This window comes from Culex quinquefasciatus, chromosome 1, assembly GCF_015732765.1.
Source record: "Culex quinquefasciatus strain JHB chromosome 1, VPISU_Cqui_1.0_pri_paternal, whole genome shotgun sequence".
Classification (NCBI taxonomy): Eukaryota; Metazoa; Arthropoda; class Insecta; order Diptera; family Culicidae; genus Culex; species Culex quinquefasciatus.
In genome coordinates, this window is record NC_051861.1 from 114,607,912 (window position 1) to 114,628,213 (window position 20,302).

The 20,302-nt window shown below is 41.2% G+C and overlaps 1 protein-coding gene across 1 annotated transcript in view; it reads left to right on the forward strand.

Moving 5' to 3' along the window:
- The window catches only part of LOC6045262 (pituitary homeobox homolog Ptx1), a 59,428-nt gene that overhangs the window by 30,311 nt on the left and 8,815 nt on the right, over positions 1 to 20,302 (forward strand). The window contains exons 3-4 of the mRNA XM_038266774.1: positions 1,780 to 1,947; positions 3,972 to 4,261. Coding sequence (XP_038122702.1) covers positions 1,780 to 1,947; positions 3,972 to 4,261 — 458 coding nt within the window. The remainder of the gene's footprint in view (positions 1 to 1,779; positions 1,948 to 3,971; positions 4,262 to 20,302) is intronic.

The window sequence follows — 20,302 nt, forward strand, 5'->3', positions numbered from 1 at the left end:
TAAAACCCGTTGACGTTTGCGCCGCGTGAAATCCGTGTTGCCAGTGCCGTGATTTTTATGGCACGGTCCAGCAGCGTCACACTTATTTGCTCAAAAGATATTCGCGATTCATTGTGTGGCTCTATGTGCGGGCTGTTGAGCTAGAGATTAAGGCCTAATTCCGCCGCCTCCGGCGGCAAAGCTGCACTGACCAACCCGGATTAGCTTCCGGTTTGGTTACCGGGGATAAGCTCAGCGCAAATTGAATTTGTCGTGCTGCCGTGGGAATGTTTGCCGGGGTTTTGATGGCAATAGTTTTAAATTATGGCACTTGACGTTGATGAAATGGTTGAAAATTTTGAGATTTTGATTGAAATGTCAATCTATTTCTTTATAGCATAATTACAAATCTGCAGATTTCTAGGTTTTATTGCTATAAAAAGCTTATCTCTGTCAAACGGTTGAGAAATAAGTCGAAATTAATTTAACGTGACAGCTAAAATTAAAGAATCCCACACCGGAAAGGCAACACCATAATTCACGACTACAAATTACCCGTCACGCCGTCTCACGCCACGTAAATAAGTCAAAACTCACGGAGCACGCAGCAAATTATCCATAAAACAACAATCGTTTAACGGGGCCGATAATTGCCGTTGACACGTTCTCCAAAGGCCTGCTTGGATCATCGCCGTCGCTGTCAAGATTCAAGGCCTACTACGACGAAAACACGCCTTCACGAGCGTCAGGGAAAAAGTGCCACTTTCGAGCAAAGAACCAATAAATCTTGCCAGTGTCGTCTACTAGTTGCTAGACGTACAACGCCACCATAGTTTGGCTTGTCTCTTTTTTTTATGGCAACACAGACAATTAGAACTGTCAAGAGCGCTGCCATAATGGCGAAAAAATGTTCCAATGCGCTGCCAAAATGGCGTTCAATCTGCCAAAAACGGTTGCCATAATGGCGCTCACTCGCAGCTGTCAAACCAAGCAGCTCCACTTGTCTGTGACGCCGAAGAAGACCACGCCGGTGGTGCACTCTTGGTGATTGAGGGCGCATGGCAGCAAAAAAAAAAGAGAACAAGAACATCATTTTGTCGAAAGTGCAAGGAAAAATTTCCCTACAACTGTGAACGAGCATTCCTGACAAGTGTTAAATGACAGTCTTTAAAATGACGCTTTTGCGTTTCTTGCCGCGGCTTCTGAAACAGCGGGGACGATGAGAAATAGTGACATAAAAATTCATGCGTGTTTTTACGGCATTTCTGGATGGGCGGAAAAGGGACGAAGTGCGGCCCCTCGCAGCAATAATTTGTAGTACCCGTAAATTTACATAATTTAAACGGGCTTCCTTTTTTCTGAAACAAGAGTCGCCGCTTGTTATGGGAGGAAAAATTGCCGCGACCTCCATTATGGCGCATTTGACAGTTGTTACCATATGTGCGGTTTTGGTGGCATTTTTGACAAATTTTCACTTTTGAGCACCCCCTTTGAATAAATGACATCGCGGAATTTGAAAAAAAAAAAAACAAACATTTTGAGAGCGTTGTAAACATTGCTTCTACTGAATTCGCTATTATGGCAAACTGACAGCTATCGCAACTTCACCAACTTTGGAAACTTTAATAAATTTCAATTCCCGCCAACAAGAGTGCCCTAATCCAGAACGACTTCTGGAAGTAGTTCTTTCCACCTGTGTGCACGAAGTGCACCGTCCTTATCTCGTCCGAATTAAATTATCCCCTCGAGTGCAACTAACATAACCTCTATATTTTTACCCTCTTTTTTTTCTCTATCCAGTGTGGGCCGAGACGGGCGACTTTCGTGATAATAGTCATAGTGCAATGTCGGCGGTAACCAGCCTGGACCACACGCAGATGAACTTCCAGACGTCGGTGAGCGGTGGCGGAGGGGGCGGCGGCGGCGGTTCCAGCCGGAACCGCAGCAACCGGGACCGGAAGAGTGATGGTGAGTTGGTCAATATAGGTTGTGTTTGAAGGAAATTGGTTGCCATAAAAATATTTTTCGAGAAACTTACTTTTGAATCATCGAAGTAGCTGTCAAAATTGACAGCTGTCAAATTGACATTTCGATGCCTCTGTGCTCTCTTGTACAAAGCTTGCTTTTCGTATCTAGTTATCATGACAAAGCACAGAAGCATCGATTTGTGAATAAAAACAAATGCAATGTTTCCAACTCTTCCGAACAAGCTTGTGAAGAGTTGCCCAACTTTGGCAAATTTTGAATAAACTGTTTTGCAATGAAAAGAATTTCCAGTGAAATACCCCTCGACCTTCTGTCAAAAGTGACAGCTGTTAGTTTGCTGTAATTTTTTTTTGAAAAATGATTGCTATAAAGTGAATTTGAAGCGAAAAAGCTAATCCGGAATCACCCGTTGAACAGTCTATTTATAATTACTGTATCAAAATAAATGCAGTGTTGCCAACTAACCCAAAAATTCTGTGAGGAATGATTCAAAGCGCTCTAATTTCAAAAAGGAAATTCAGATTGTCAGTTTATGACGCTTATCAGGGAATTTTGAGAAGCTATAAAAAATCCAGTAGGATAGCCCCTCGACCTACTGTTAAAAGTGACAGCTGTCAATGCGACATTTGAGAATGGCTTTTCACTATTTTGAAAAATATTACACAAAAAAAAATCAAGCTGTCAAGGCTGTCAAACTATCTTTTCTAACTCAAAACAAGAGCGGTCTTGTCAAAAAAATCTGTGCGGATTGGATAAAAAACACTTATTTTTCATAGCAAAATTAATGTGACGTAAGAAAATTCTCAAATATGTCGCATATCAGTGAATTTCCAGAGGAATCGCTTCTCGACCTACCGTCAAAAATGACAGCTGTCAATGTGACGTTTGCGAGTGGGGTTTGACATATTTCGAAAAATATTTTCTATAAATCACCCATTGAGCTGCCAAACTACCGTTTCTAAATCAAAACAAATGCAGTGTTGCCAAAACGTCAAAAAATAAAAATTGAGGGGTGATTCAAAGCACTTCTTTTCCAAATGGGGAAATTCTCGACTGTCAGTCTATGCCGCTTATCAGCGAACTTCGGGAAGCCGCGTGTTACAGATGTTACGAGCACTGTAAACACTTGTTTGCTTATCTATCGGGGGTGCACGCCGAGTTTACCTTGTCCACATGCTCTACCTTTCGCGGTTGTCGTAGGGGAATTCGGGTTTTATGTACTTCTAAAATGTTGAAAGTAAGTTCTTGGGGTTCGAAGCTTCCCTAAGAACTTCAACGGTTAGTCAGCTGACTGATTGTGGATCTGTAACGCGACCTAGCTTGTTTCAGAGATCTGAAAACGAGACACTTCCCAGCCATAAAAAAACTCTTCCCAAATAGATGATGAATTGTCCCGAATATGGTCATTTAGGGGGCAATTCATCAAATCCCTGTGTACACCTCAATGAGACTTGCATGTCCGGAACGAGCCGGTTCCGATAAGAAAACCTTCGAATATTTCGCCACTGAAGTGGAGGAACGACCGCGACGACGACGATCCATTATACAATTCAACTGTCATCTTCGATATCGAAGAGACAGTTTCACGCGATGTTTGTTTTTGGCATATTGCCTCCTCTAATTCAATGGTCCGGAACGATGACACCGTGATTGATCTGGCACCAGGACAATCGCGCATTCACCTGTCCACTTGGAATTGGGCAAGAAGCGGGCTATTTTTGGCTTGAATCACGCGCGATGCTATAATCGCGCAGAGAACTGTCAAAACGCCTTTATGGCGCGACACAAAACTGCTTTGTTTTGGCTTGATTTCAGAATGCGCTGAACTGTCAAACGCATTTACGGCGCAACTTCAAATCAAAACAACACAAACTCGCCATAAACTGCGCAACTTCCTCTACACGACAAGCCAAACTTATGCAAATTTGTTTTCCTCTCTCAAACTCACCGATTTCCCCGGAAACAATTGATTGACAAAGTTTTAATTGATTTCTCCCTTCCTCCAGTGACCCGTGTCGACGCCGCTTCGGTAAAGACGGAAAACATCAGCAGCGGGATGTCCCACGACGACGGCGGTGGGACCACGATAGCGGACAACGGCACCGGGGACGGCAACTCGGGCGGCCCCGCAACCAAGAACGACAAGAAGAACAAGCGGCAGCGGCGCCAGCGGACCCACTTTACGTCGCAGCAGCTGCACGAGCTGGAGCAGACCTTTAGCCGGAACCGGTACCCGGACATGTCCACCCGGGAGGAGATCGCCATGTGGACGAACCTGACGGAGGCGAGGGTTAGGGTGAGTTGACGAAGGGATCTGGGTTGGGGGTGATAATCGGGAAACATTTCGGGGACTTTTTGTTATTCATAACTTTTTTGAGGTGGGAAGTTCAGAGTTTTTCGGAGAAGGGTTCCGGGCACCCCTTTTTCGGGGTGTTGGAGGAAAGGGATGACAGCCGGTTTGTTCCATAATGGTTTTATTGTTATTAGATTCAAATAGATTCACAATAGGGCGATATGACCCTACTGTTGAAGGTTTGGAATTGATATTTCAGGAAATATGGTTTGCAGAACGGAATCATTAAAAGACGCTGACTCTTAGGAGCTGCTGACTCTTAGGAGCTGCTGACTCTTAGGAGCTGCTGACTCTTAGGAGCTGCTGACTCTTAGGAGCTGCTGACTCTTAGGAGCTGCTGACTATTAGGAGCTGCTGACTCTTAGGAGCTGCTGACTCTTAGGAGCTGCTGACTCTTAGGGGCTGCTGACTCTTAGGAGCTGCTGACTCTTAAGAGATGTTGGATCTCAAATGACTCAAAATGAGCCTTAAGTTACGCTGAATAACCTTACAAATCAAACAAAGAGAAATTCCTCTACGTCAGCATGCTGACATTATTGACAGTTGACAGACCTGCCATAATTGCGCTCGCCATAAAACCATTCTGTTGTCACTTTCTGTACAACAATTTCGCAACAGCCTACTCCCAGCTGAGTGACATGATCTGCTAACCTGCCAACAACGTACTCCTCACTACTTTGAGGTTAGAAATCTGCCCTCCGGCCGGCATTATCATCATTTAGAGTGCCCTTACCTAACCTGGACGGCGCGCTATTTATGTTCTTCGAAAGCACCTCCTGGTGGCCATTTTTCCAACCGAGCACACGTACGTGTGTGACACCACTCCGGAGAGAGAGCTCACCGGTACTTTATGGCGCGCAAGTTCGGGGGTGCAACCTAACCTCACTCGCTCCCCGAAACCACTCCGGTTTCCGGAGTTTATTTAGAGAGCGGCGGCGGACGCCGCTGCACGACTAAAGGTATAAATAAACATAACATAATGCTAAAATATACATGCGTAGTCCTTTCAACGGCAGAAGGTTAATCCCCGCCATGATTAAGACAATAAATCTAGGCGGGATTACCGGGGAAACATACGTTTTGTGGAAGCAGCAGCCCCGGTCGTTGTAGCAGGCGGCGACGATGCGCGCGACATCTCTCGGCTCAACAGCTGCCGCTGCTGCACTGGAGTTTGTAGAGTTGTCCAGCCTGCTTGGATCCGCGGGCTTTTATGAGACATTATTAGTATGATTCACAGCCATGTGGGGGCTTAGGGAACTTGTCGCGGCTTACGAGAGCGGGTGTGGATTTTGGCCAATTACGCTGGTCAGCGAGCTGGCAACACTGGTTGGACTGTCAACGGATTGTTCAAATCGAAAAGCGATTTAACCTGACTTTTGTTTGAGTTCTGTAAACGTCAAACCACTTGCTGACAATTCAGAATAACTGTCATCGCTACACGCTGAAGCAATCTTACAAAGGATGCTTTGTCAACGCAGAAATTCATCAAAACCGCAATAAAGCCAATAATAATCGGGACGACAACAATAGAACTCGTGCCATTCTTCCCTCCGACTGCGAAAAGAACAAAACTAAACATAAGTTATCCCGCTTAAATGGCCCTCGCATTTAAATTTCCCCCTTTTCCAGCGTCAAAAGAAAACATAACCTAGCTACAATATGCCAGCTATTGTGTTTGAAAACGCACCCAAATCTGCATACGATACTCCCCCCGGGGTGCGTAAACCCGACCTTCCCGGAGGGGTGAAATTTTCAATAAAATTTCCCCTCTCTGACACTTTCCAGCGGATTTGGACGACCCGGAAAAAAGGGTGTCGCATAAAATTACAATTTTATCACCATTAATGAAGGCGAGCTGGCGCGAAAATCGATCGAAATTTTTCGGGTTGAAATCGGTTTGAAAACGCAACTGTCAGTGTTTGAGACGTCAAAGCGCCATAATTACGGTTTGCTATAAAATGCACTTTGAACGTAAACAAAGCACAGCCATGAGTAAACAAAAAACGTAATTTTCGCTCATCGCTACTTTGAAAAAAATCGTTTGTTTACATCTCGTTCCGATTGACAGGTCGAAGTCGAAGGTGCATAGTTCAATCCGAAAAGCGACAATCGATCGAAATTTTGGTTTGAAATCTATCAACAACGCAACTGTTAGTTTTGAGACGTCAACGCGCCATAATGTTGGATGCTATAAAACGCACTCCGAAAGTAAACAAAGCACAGTCAAGATTAAACGAAAGTGCAAAATTTTTGCTCATCGCAACCTTAAAACAAAAAAAAATCGCACTTATTTTCTATTCAGCGTGCATAATTCAATCCGAAAAGCGACAATCGATCGAAAATTTGGTTTGAAATCTGTCGAAAACTGAACTGTCAGCTTTAAGTCGTCAACGTGCCATAATGTTGGATGCTATAAAACGCACTCGTTACGTAAACAAAGCGCAGTCAAAAGTTAACAAAAATGCATTCGCGTCTTATCGCAACTTCCACCGAAAAAAAAACGCATCGTTTGTTTGCATCGTGCTACCGTTTGACAGGTCGAGAGTTCTAACGAAAATTTCTAATCAGCGTGCATAAATCAATCCGGAAAACCGACAATCTTATCGCAGGGGGGTCAATTTCCGTGATAATGTTGCCAGAAACGGTGAAAAATTTTAATTTACAGAGTTTCCCCTAACCTAACCTCAAAAAAAGAATAAGAAAATATTTCACGCGTGCCGACCGACGGCGTCGTTTAGCTGTCTAATTTATTTTTTCCCTGGAGGTGGTGGCCCGGGAAGGTTGTCCACCGTCGCAGGTTATTAAATCTGGCCTCGCCGGAAATTTCGGGGTCAAACTTTCAATTAATTCGGTAATATTTTAGATTAATGGCGGCGGTTAGCGTCGGTGGAGGAGGAAATTTAGGGTGTTTTCTGTGGAAAGTTTTATTGAATTAGAATTTATTTATGTTGAAAACGTGTCTACAAAATGTTGAATGAATTAAGCCAAAAAACGGCACTTTTAAGATTGACAACACTGTTTGGCGTTTAATCTTAAAAAAAAACGTAACGCCTAGCTGTCAAAAGCTACACGAAAATCAAATTCAACCTAATTTTGAGTTAGTTACACGCTCATTCAAAATCACTCAGAATACAACAAAAAATGAGTGAAAGTTAATCAGATCTGAATGAAAAACATTCAAATTTGACAGAAGCATCATTTTTGAGTAGGTCAAACAACCAAAAAATTTCAGCAGACGCTAGTTAGTCAGCGACTAGCCGTGACCAACCTGCAGAATAACTCTAGCGCCCTTTTGAAACACATTTAAACAAACATTCAACTGTCAATTCACGTTATGTCTGATGCTTTGTTTACTTTCGGCTGCACTCGAAGTGAAATGCTAGCAAACTAGTCAAAAATAAACCCCAAACAAAATGTCAACAAACGAAAAAACCATCGAGCTACCGTTTGTAAACACGGTTATCGAACTGCGCTCCCTACTATTTGTGGGCCCGATAAGGAATTTTAGGGCAGTCTAACCGAAAGGTAGCCCGTCTGCCGTCGGGACAGCAGCCCGATTAGACGTAAATATTAGCTCTGGGCACACAAGTTGCGTGGCTACTGGAATTGGAGAGCTATTTTCGGCTTTGTTTACACATTTGAAGTTACTCTTCACAGCGAGAACTTTTTGTTGCAAATTTTCAGTACAATGAAGCTGGGTAAGATCGTAACGCCCAACTGTCAAAAGCTTACACGCCAACGAAATTCAACCTAGTTTTAAGTTAAGTCTGCTTTTGCTGCAAGCTTACACGCTAACGAAATTCTACCCAATCTTGACAACGCTTTGCTGCTGAAAAAACGTAACGCCCAACTGTCAAAATCCCTCCACGCTAACGAAATTCAACCCAGAGTTCTCAAAAACACTCTTTTCCGCATTTTTGAGTCAATTTCTCGCATTTTTATAGCAAAATCATCCTCTCACCTTTAAAAGCCTCCGGCATTCCCTTTAATCTGTCAACCGCACACATCACCCTGCGTTGACATATTCCGCTTACTTAATCATTCCGAACCATGCCGGCAAAACATTTCACCCAAGACGCAAACCCGCGCGCATTAGAGAGAGGTGAAAACTTTTGCTGATGCGGAGACAAACGATGCGTAAAAAGGGCATAAATTAAGAAGTTTTTCCCCCCGTTTTGCGTGTATAAATTATCTGGGCTCCGCACATTCCGGTGTGTGTTTGTGTGCAGGTTCTGCGTGACGCAGGAAGAAGCAGCGCCACCAACCATCAGACAGCAATGGCGGCCTCGCACTCACTTTGGCGTAATTTGAGGTTAGGTTCGCTTGAAATTGGTACGGATTGGGAGCACTGTTTATTTTAGAGCGTTGAGCTGTCAAAAAATGTAACGTTGAACTATCAAATGCGTACTCGCAAACAAAATTTAACCTTTTTTTTAATCAAGACTGCTTTTGCTGCATGGGTTTATCTCGAATTCAAACTGTCAAAAGCGAAATTCTATCCAATTTTGAGTTCAGCTCACCTGTTCTAAAAACGTAACGCCCAACTGTCAAAATTCATACACGCTAACCAAATTCAACCCATTTTCGAGTGCAACCTACTTTTGCTGCACGAATTCTCGACAAATCCGTCCCAATTTCAACCGTTCCAAGCTTCGTTCGACCCACTATTCCCAGCTAGTGTTCCACGTGACTAACTTTGAGATTAATTGGGGGGCGCGCATGCACGGAAAACGGAGACAACTTTTGCTCGGAAAAGGACGCCCTCAACCCGTTTTTTGCTCCTTTTTAATTAGTTTCGCTCGCTTTCCCGCAGTCAAGAGTTAAGCCGGGCACCCGGAAAAAAGGGTTTTGTTTAAAAATTTGAATTATTATCCACTTGGAGAAGCCCACTTTCCAAGATGGCGTCCGCTAGGGGACGCCGTTCGGAATAAATCATCCCGGTCGTATTTCATCTTCCGGGACGTCTTTTGCTTATATTTATTGCCCGACGCATTTAGTAATAATGTTTGCGTCGCTCAAGGTACGACGAGGACGACCACGAAGCAGATGAGGCGACAGATGAAGTGAAATGATTTTAATTACTTTTCCAACGAGTACACCTGGAACACATGAATTATGGCCGTCCCCTCTGGGGACGGAGTTCCGGCAAGAGGAAGGGAGAAAGGGCCGCCCACATTTCGAACAAGACAGAGAGTGCCGGCTTTAATTGATTAAATTATTATCAGTTACCGCACATCTTGCCTGGAGCAGGACTCCTTTGTCCTAAGACCTGAAATTTTAATTATTACATTTCTCAGGTGTGGTGTGTGTGTGTTCCGGGCAGCTTCCGGAGCTTTTGGTCAACTGCAACTGGTTTTGCTCCGATTGCAGCCTGCTTCAGAAGGCTGTCACATTCTCCGAGCTCCAGGATTTGTGTGGAGATGGAATGATTTATGGTTTTCCTTGTCTTCTTACTGGAGAGAAGGGGAGGAGGAAGGCCAGGGACATGTGGCTTGGCTTGACCAGCTGGTGTCACTTTGTGAGGACCATTCCGAGTATGCGGGAAGTGGCCGGAGTTGGTTTGCATTCAGATAGTGTCGGAAATCTTTTAATTGCACTTGGGATTTATCTTCGAGTCTTTGTCTTACTTGAATCTAACTTTGCGAGCCATTGCAGCAAAATAACATAAACTCCAAACAGAGCTAGATTTTTTGAGCGTGCGTTTGACAGTTCAGCGTTACAGTGTTACCAATTCTAGCCCCTCGAGAATGACTCAATCTAATCCACCAAAACACTAGTGTTTTGGTTATAAAGCACTCGAACCGTTCCCTGAAATCCCGTAATTCCCGCAACAAAGTTTAACCAGTCCAATTTGTCATTCCTAGACCACAACAACACCAGCCCCTTTTCTAATCAAACTGCAAACAGTCGCACTTGAACTTGCAGAACTCAAGTGGATTACATTTGTGTCACGGCGAGAAAAAATCCTACAAAATTTCTAAAAAAATCGAAGGTAACGCACATAACGCACGCCATAACGCCCCCACCAAACTGTCAAAACATCATCCCGACATGCAAATTTCCCGACGTGTCTTTTTATGGCGCTCGCGCGCCATTATGGCGAGCAAATGTCAAACACAAACACTTGACAAACCCATGGCCTACGTGACTAGTGCAAGTTGTCGGGTTCGCGTGCCCTTTAGGTCTCTGTTGCCAACGCGAGGTCAAACTTGGTCAAAACGCCCGGGAATATCCGGATCGTCGTCGGTGTCGATGATCCCGCTGGCAACGGTGAAGAGGGGATTTTCCCACTTGGTGCGCCCAAATCCCCTAATCCAGCCGCACTTGAACTTGAATTCCCCCGCGCCGGGTTGTTGCCGACGGTGACGAACAGCTGATGTGACACCCGGGTCGATGACTGGTACGGCAACCTTTCTAAATCCAGCGGAATTAGAACTTGATAGCGACGGGAAGTAAACAAAGTGACGTGCGAGGGCTAACCTCACCCACTCTCAACGAGAATAAAAAGTACACATTTTATGAATGCAATATATTGCGGAGTCGGTAATCCGGGTACGACGTATTTACGTTTCCGCTGCGCGGAAGAGGCCTGAATGTCTGGGTTCTGCAGGAGTAAGGAACGACGCTCCGGTCGTAAACCGCTTCGACAGATAAATTGACGGTGCATATTCCGCACGTTCGGTCCGTAAAGAATAGATGCCGAGGAAGGGCCACACCGCATCCCCGAATGACCAGGTCGATAATTCCTGCTGGCATAGGGTTGGGCACTGTAAAAAGCTTGTGTTTACCCTCCACCAACCGTAAAAAACATACAAATTTGTGGCCGGCTCTTTTATGGATAAGATTGAACTTATTACCGTGGCCAAGCAGTGACCTAACCTGCCATTTCACGCCCCAGGCAAACGTCAAAACAGTACAAAAGTTCGAGGTTTCAAACCTCTCAACCAACCAACAACACCGAACCTTTTCAGATGTGAGTAAAGGGGGCATCTGTCAAATTTGAGTTAATTTCCCTCAGTTCTGGGTAGATCCCACTTTTTCCTAATTCTCAGTTAAATTCACTCAAATCTGACAGCTACTTCATTCCTCCTTTTTTCTAGATCTTTGCCGGATTAATTCTGCACTGGTTTGACGTTTGCTGAGGATGCAGAAAAGCATGATAATGTCAATTTCATATGGGTTTGACGTTTGCTTCAAAGCAATATAAATCCCACTGAGAAATGGAACGACCCGATCAGTCTGATGGTAGAATAAAATTGAGCTGACGAAGGCCGATCGGGGCGATACATTTCTCAGTGGGAATCGGGAAATGTTTTGACAGCTCGCTCGTAACGCATGGTAACAGGATTACAGAGAAACCTCTTTGTACGCGGTGCGTTACGTTTTTCTTATTTCTCTAGAACGACGCATTATTTTTGCAATCTTTAAATATCAATTTGTAGATTTTGTTCAGATCTGCAAAACTCTTTTTGGAACTTGTAAAAATATTGTGTGGATTTAGAGAAATCGACAAAATAAAAATCGTAACGCCATCGCGTAAAAAGAGGTTTCTTTGTACTAATTTTTTTCAATGATTATGAATCTTAAAAATTTGGAAATTTGTAATCAGGGGGAATTCAGTTTATTGTAATTTGGGATTTTTAAAATGTGATAATCTGAATATTAAGGAATTTGAATTTTTTGGATTATTGCGATTCAGGAATAAAAAATTTTGTGAATTCAAGATTCTTAGGATTTTGGATTTTCGGAATTTAGGAATTTGAGATTTTCGGAATTTGGGTTTTCGGTATCTGGAAATCTGAGTGTCTGGCAATTTCAGATTTTCTGAATCTGGGAACTTTAGTTTCTGAGTATTTGTTATTTTCTGATTCTGGAAATCTGAGATTTTGGGAATTCTGGAATCTGGGAATTCATTGAAGATTTATTGAAGATTTCTAAAATTTGAGAAATGGAAAACTTTAAATTAAGAGAATTTTAGAACAAAGAATTTTGGAAACTTGAGATGAGATTTTGGGATTTCAGAATTTGGGAATCTGGCAATTTGGGTTTTTTTAATCTGGGAATCTGGAAACATGGAAATTTGTAGTGAAAATTTAAGAATTGGGGATTTTAAGAATTTGAGAATAAGGAAATTTGGAAATCAGGGAACGTGGTAATCTGGTATTTTTGATATTTGGGATTTTGAGAATCCGGGAACAGCTTGGGTTTTGAAAGTCAGGAAATCAAAAATTTATAAATCTGAGAATCTAACAATCTGAAGGTTGTAATCTGGGAATCTTAAATTTCGGGATTTTTGGAATTTGTGGATTTGGATATTAAAGTTTAGAAACTTGAAAAATTTAAAACTTCAAAATAAGGGAATTTGGGAGTAAAGGATGTTGGGAACTTGAGAATCAGGAAAATTGGGATTTCGAAATTTGGGGATCTGGTTTTTCAATATCCTAATTTGGAGATTTGAGAATCTGGGAATCTAGAAATAAGGAAATTTGTAGTATTGGAAATTTAATTAAATTAAGAAAAGAATTTGGGAATAAGGAAACTTGGTAATCAGGGAACATGAGAATCAGTGAATCCAGGATTTGGGGATTTTTGGAAATTGGGATATTGAATATCTGGAAGTCCGAGAGGTTTGCTTTTTGGAAGTCAGGAAATCTGAGAATTTGTAAATCTGAGAATCTTGGAGTTTGGGAATTTGGAAATCTGGGAATTTTTATTCTGATAATCTTAGAATTTGGGATTTCAGATACATATGATTTTGAGTATTGAAAATTTTGAAAATTTGATAAAATGAAATTTGGAAAATAAGGGAATTTAGGAATAAAGTATTTTGGGAACTTTGGAATCTAGAAATTTTCCATTTTGGAAATATACGTATTTGGAAATTTAAGAATCTGGGAATCTGGAAACATGAAAATTTTAAGAATGGGAATTTATAAAATTTGAGAATAGGGAAATTTGGAAATCAGGGTACTTGGGAATTTGAGAATCTGCGACAGAGGTATTTTTGGAATTTAAGATATTGGATATCTGAAAATCTGAGAACATGAGATGCTGGGATTTTGGAAGTTTGGGAATTTGGAAAATAGGAAATTTGGGAATTCGAGAATCTTAGAATTTAGGATTTCGGGAATCTGTGATTTTTGGTATTTAAGATTTTGGAAATTTGAGAAATTGATTAATTGAAAATAAGGTAATTTGATAACTTCGGAATCTGGGACTTTGAGATTTCGGAATTTGGAAATATGAGAATCTGGCAATATGGGATTTTGGAAACTGGCGAATTTGAAATTTTGAGAATTTTGGAATTTGGTGACTTTGAAATTTGTAAGATGATGAATTTAAGAATTTGGGAATTGGGAATTTTAAATCTGGAAACTTGAGAATCTGGGATTTTGAGAGTCAGTAAATTTGAAAATTTGTTAGTCTAAGAATCTTTGAATCTGGGAAATAGGGAATTTAATAATTTGGGATTTGAGGAGTTGGTGAATTTGGAAATTTGTGGATTTGGGAATCATGTGATTGCAGAAAAGTTTGTTTATGTCACTGTTTGCCAAAGCTTTTTTTCATATTGGTTGACGTTTGCTGACGGTAAAGAAAAGTTAGGTTAAATGTAACGCCTGGTAACGCAAATCACCCCAATGTTTTCCACTGTGTCCAGCCAAATCCCCACAAGGGCGAATCCCATTATAACCCGAATGATAAATTAAATATTCCAATACCGACGTAGGTCGTTCTGCAACTGCAACCGGACCAGTACACAAGTGGTCAATTCCCGTTGTCGAACCGGGCTATGAACAACGAGCGCCCGTGTTCTCGATGCCGTCGGCGGACACAGTCGTAAAGCATTAAACAATCGATGGTGGAAATTTATGGCCACTGCAGTTCTTTTTCCCGGTGGTCCTGGACCCGGAAGGAGGTTGCAATTTCACTCCGGAGTTTTACTCCTTTGTTTATGGTTTTGACGATTTAGTGCGATGATAGAGCTGCTGTTTGTTTTGGTTTGCGGAACCGTCTACCGGTTGGCCGGATGACGTTCCGGGAAGATTAGAAAAGTCGACACTGTTGAGATTTATTGGTTTGAGGTTAGATTTGTATTAGGCCCTTTTCGGAAAATGGCCTCAAATGTCAAACGTGCGTTATCACGCGTTACGCGGCTGTTTTGGACACTTTAAACTGCAGTTCAATCAGTGAGTAAGTTCCCGCTGACAAAACCAACATCCGCCTCCTAGATTGCCCGTCAATTTGGACCTCTCGCTCACGCTGATTTAGGGACACGACATCCCCCGTGTCAATGGATTAGGCGCGGCAACGCGCGCCATCATCGCCGCGTAATCCCCGATTTACACACCCCGTTCGGTGACGGAGCTTCCCACCACCGGAATTTAACGCCCAACTTAATCTTATTCGTAACGCTCGCGTAATTTTCCCACCAGTGTTGATTTTGTAGAGATTTTTGAGAGCAAAAAAGTAGGGCATGAAATTGGAGCGCGTGCCGCGCTCTCGCGTAACGCACCGTAAAATTACCCTGACATTAGTAACGGCTCGTTACGCGAGCGCACCCGTTACTAATGTCTTAATTTGTGGGAGAGTTTCGGCGAGAAGAAGTCAACCCGAATTCGACGAGACTTCCCGCAGTCCAAACGTCGTCAAAGCCTACTTGCACGCAGGGATCCGGGCGTGTAATAACAATTACAGCTTAATGTTTCCTTAATGTCCCCACATGTTCCGGAGTCCCACGAGGGGTGCGCTCTGCAACGACGTTCATTAATTCTGGTGAGATTTTTCCTCCGTTTTCTCATCGGAGGGGACGTTTCCGCACAGTTTGACTTCTCGATTTTGGTCGGGGTGTTTGCCGTTTTATGATCATTTATAATGCGAACGAAAACATTTATTATATTGCCATATCACAGTCACATTCACACACGTGATTCCCGGGGGGTGAGCGGAACTGTCAGTTCGGCAAAGGGGACCGGCCAAAGGATTAAGGAAACCAAAACTATTTATTAGATTTGACTTCCTACCACCCCTGCGGTGCCGACTGTCATCGAACGAAGTTTTTTTTGCTTTATTTTGTTTTCCTTTCGAATTGACAAAATATTGAGCGACCCCTCGACGCGCTGTCACTTTTGTGATTGATACTTTGAAATGCGCGAGAACTTTCATTCATCATAGGACCCTGCGGGTCCTCTGCCATCACCTGTCATCGCGGCAGCTTAGGCACTGGCAGCACTGCCGCGCAGCGACTGACAGCTTTTTGATGTTTAATATAAATTTTAATTTATTTTTAATCCCTTCGCGAAACCGGGGCGGGAGTTGGCACGATAACTTATCAAATGTCAAAATGGGGTTTTACCTTGTTGGATTTTTATTGCTTGTCCAACTCGCCTCCTCACCGCTCTTTTTTGCCGGAAACTGGCACCACTGTCTATCGCTGTCTAGGTGAGATTAAAATGGGTTGCATTTTTGCCGATATCTGTCAGGGGAATAAACAAAAAAAAACCCCCGCACACGACGACGACACTGCAATTGATGGAACACAATGCGGTGGCAGTCGAAATGAAATAAAAATAGGCATTAATAAATAATGCCAATATTAAGCAGATGATGTATGATGCCGAATTGTTGCTGCTGCACTGCGGAGTGCATAAATCCAGGGTTCTGACGTGGCGCACCAACTGCGGAATTTGGAAATGAGTCGAAAAATTAAAATCTATATCGGTGCCGTTGCCAGGCCAAGGATTAACCTGGACGTGGATTCGGATCAACCCGGGCCCGGTTAAGCTGGCCGCACAGGCTGGCTTGTCTTAAATCTTGGGGAGTTTTATTTTAATTAAATCTTCTTGCGGGATGAACCACAATCAGCGAGGTGTTAATTGAGTGGTAGGACTTTGTGTGAATTTACGATTTTGTCACGATTAATCTATCTATTGGTAAAAGGATTAAAAATCAAATTGGAACGATCTGTCAACACTGCAAAATATTTAAGCCCCAAAAATGACGTATCCCTCATCACAGTGTCCTGATGCAAACAAAGGTTGAGCTCGAGCTGTCACTGCCCCTGCGAAATATGTTAGCTTTTATCGAGCCCTCTGTCACGACGGCCATGTTTCTGAAACCTTAATGTTCGACGCGAACATGAAGACAACAAAGAAGATGAAGAACGCATTTGCTGTCAAAATTTGAAAATAAACAAACCGCGTGGTAAAAAAAGCATAATTTCATAATGTTGAAATGATTTCCATGAAAAAATAACGACACGGGACGGATTTCCAAACACAAGCGAGTCGACAGCGGGAGTGGGCAAGTCCTCGGAGAAGGTTATCGAAGGATCCTCGGAAAGACCAGCTCCGCCACAATCACCGGAATTACGGATGTTTCTGCACTTGGTCGGTTACTCCCTGCCGGAGATTACAGCGAGTTGTTTGGAAGGATCAACAGCGGGACTTGGCCAGTCCCCGGCCCAGTACTACCCGGCAAATCTTCCCGGTCAATCGGAAGCAACAGTTCTCACCTTTTTTCGTAACAGATTTGCACACACAAAAAGTGATGTTTCTTGAAGATTTAATGTAAAAAAACAGACAACACCAATACTGCTACACTCACAGAGCCCACGCAGTAGTATTAGTGAAGAGCCCACGATAAACAACGTGGGCTCTTCACTAATACTACTACGTGGGCTCTTCGAGGTTTTGGTGACTGTCAAACGTTCTAGCCATTTACAGTGGTGCCAGAGGGTTGAGCGGTAGGCCTTGAAAATAAGCTAGAAGTCAGAAGACAACTTTTGCGAGAAAGAGAATGCAGATTCTGATGCAAACAAACTAACTTCTGTGGCACTCTAAACGTCATTTTGGTAAGAATCAAATTGGAGATAAAAATAATCAGCAATGATGCAAAATGCTCTGTTGCGTCAATTTGAGTTCAAAACAAGCAAAGCAGTGTTAATGGACCAATAAGAGTTTGTAAACAAAGAGTGTATCCTGCTCACGTCAGTGGAGTGGAGCGAACAGGATACAATCTTTGTTTGCAAACTAATGCTTGAAATGAGTATTATATTGTCAAAGTGTTTGCTCTAACGGATAAAAACAATGATCTGTCACTTTCCCAATATACAATACATATAAACATTCTTTTGTCAGGGTCTTTGCACTTACCCACTGGCCGATGCACGCAGTGATTTGTTTACATTTTTTCGACTCTCTCCGCAAACGTCAAACCATACAAAATTGCCTCCGGATCTTTTCCGGAAGGGATCCGGAAAAAGATCCGGCAGCAAATTGTACAGATTTGACGTTAGCTGAGTTTGCCGAAAAGTTTGGTTATGTTACTGCTTGCAAAAAACTATAAAAAAATCAGCTTTCACACTTAGAAAAAAAAAACAAAATATTCGTAGAATTTGCAGTGGAAAACGGAAGTAGAAAGCATTGTTTGTTTACAAATCGACTTTGAAAACTGAGTGAAATTCACCCAAATCTGTTTATGTGCCCTATTAACTCATTTCTGACTAGGTTCGGTTTCGACGAAAACTGAATAATTTTGAATGTGCAGCGAATCATTTGTTCTGTTTTCGGCCAAATTCTACCCAGAGCAAATCTGAAGCAACGTTTGAAATTGGCGCATAAGCATTTTGACAGCTGCAACTATTTTGAAAATTCAAAGAAAACAAGTAACTATTAAGCAAACCCCAAAGTTTTGGGAGGTAGCTGGGAAGGCTTCGATTTTTGTGAAAAAGTTTCATAAAGATTGAGAATTGGCAAAAAAAGGGTAATGATGTAGAATTTAGTTATTTTTTATCGTAATTTTATAATTTGGATATTTTTATATGAATGAAACTTAGTCAAAAAAGCCACTTTGCATCATAAGTATTTCCATAAAAGCCTCCATACTGTTTTGCAAGCTAGACCTTAACCTTCCCTCGTTATTAAAAAATCACACATAAGGTATTGGGGTCCTTTTCGGCCCCAAACTTTAAAAAATCGTCAAAAATCCAGATTTGGACCGATTCCGGTTCTTTTGATCACAAATGGATTTTTGACGATTTTTTAAAGTTTGGGGTCGAAAAGGACCCCAATACCTTTAATGAAACTGTTTTATGGACGCTCTCATAGGGGTCGTCTGAGGTTTATTTGTTTTGTAAAATGGGTATGTATACTATAAATTTATTGTCAGAAAATTTCAAGGCTCTAGCATATAAATAGCAAAAGTTATGGCAAATTTAATTTTCAAAAAGGCCGAAAAGGACCCCAATACCGTAGGATGGTTAACCTGTGAATAATAGAAATGAGAATAATAGAAAATGAAACATGAGAATAATAGAAAATCTACATCATGAGGTTGGGTTTTCGGATCGACTTGGTGTCTTCGATAAAGTTGTGAGTTGAAATTAGAAGTTTGCAGAAAAATGTTGGCACTCGGGAAAAAATATAGATTTTTTATTTGACTTTTTAAAATCAAAAGTTAATCTCCCAAAATAAGATTTTTATATTTTTTTATTTTTTTTAATACATATTTCAGTTGACTAAAAACTACAGCTCTTGCGCAAATCTTTAAGTGTGCAAAGTATTTTTTCAGAATTGATATATTTTTTAATAATCAACAAGTTTTTTTTTAAATTATATGCCAAATTATATTTACTATCAAAACATTCCTTTTTTGCTTGATAAAATACACTGTTTCCAAGGTTGAAAATGTCGAAAACGTTAAATTTTTGGAAATTTTAATTTATTTTATAATGGAAAAGAATTCGGCAAAACATATTCTAAATGCTGATAAAAAACATATTTTGTTGAGTTAGTTGATGAGTTTTACAGCTTCTCAGTGTTAAAATTTTGAGAAATTAATATTTTTTTTCAGTGTTACCTGATTTGCCTTAATTTTTCAATTGACGAGATCTCGAAAACAAATGGTTTAATTTTCAATGCTTAAAAATTTAATTTTTTTAGCTCTATAAAAAAAAACAACTTCTTTTTTTAAATCTAGGATTTTGAAAACGCAGAAAAAAATGTTTTTCAGATTCTCAAATTTTAACCTTCGTTTAAAAAAAAGCCAGCTGGTCATATAATAATGACACGACATTTGAAAATCAGGATCTTGGGAACGACTTTTCCAATTTAGTTGGTTGTAGGTGTTGATGAGAATTATTCAGAAAAATAGTTACAATCTAAAATAATTTGACCTTTTTGTAATGAACTTGTTATCACTATAGAAAGTCCTCAAATTTTATTTAATGTACAACATATGCTTCTTTTTAGACACAAAGAAGCATTGTCAACAAAATTGCCGCCAAGTTGCGATTTCCTGGAAAAATTGTTTTAAAAAATTGTGGTTTTCAAATTATTCATTTCATAAAAAAGTGCCAATGTCTTAAATATTTTTTTTCAATAGAATATGAAAATTCCAAAATATCCAAAACAACTTTTGTTTTTCAAAACGTTCTATCCGCTACATGTTTTTCCTATGTTGATAGGACTTTTTAAACAAATAAGCAAGAATTCTGATTTAGATACAAATTAGTAAACATTGATGCTTTAAAGATTGCATTTTGCTTGACATTTGATGTCAGTTTGACACTTAGCATGTTTTGATGCAGTATATACAGTTCGCTTATCAAAACATGTTTTTTTTGGCTTAGAATGCTTTTGTTGAACAAAATGATGTAAATTGAAAATTTAAAAGCTGCTGCAATATTTAAAAAAATACGGTATAAATCTAGCATAACAATGCAAAAGGAAATCCTACATATTGGCCAGTTAACATTGTTTTACTTGATAAATCAAAAACAGCACACTCTCAACAAAAACTAATAAATTCACCACTTTAAAACAAACCCAACTCATTGTAATTTTCCCTGATCATAGTTCCATTCCAAAGCCCAGCACTCCGCCGGAACAATAACCACTTTCAAGAGTCACTTCTGCCTTCGGCGGCAAAACCACGCCGCCGTGGTCAACCGGTCCCGGAAAGCCCGAAAACAAAGCGCGCACGGCC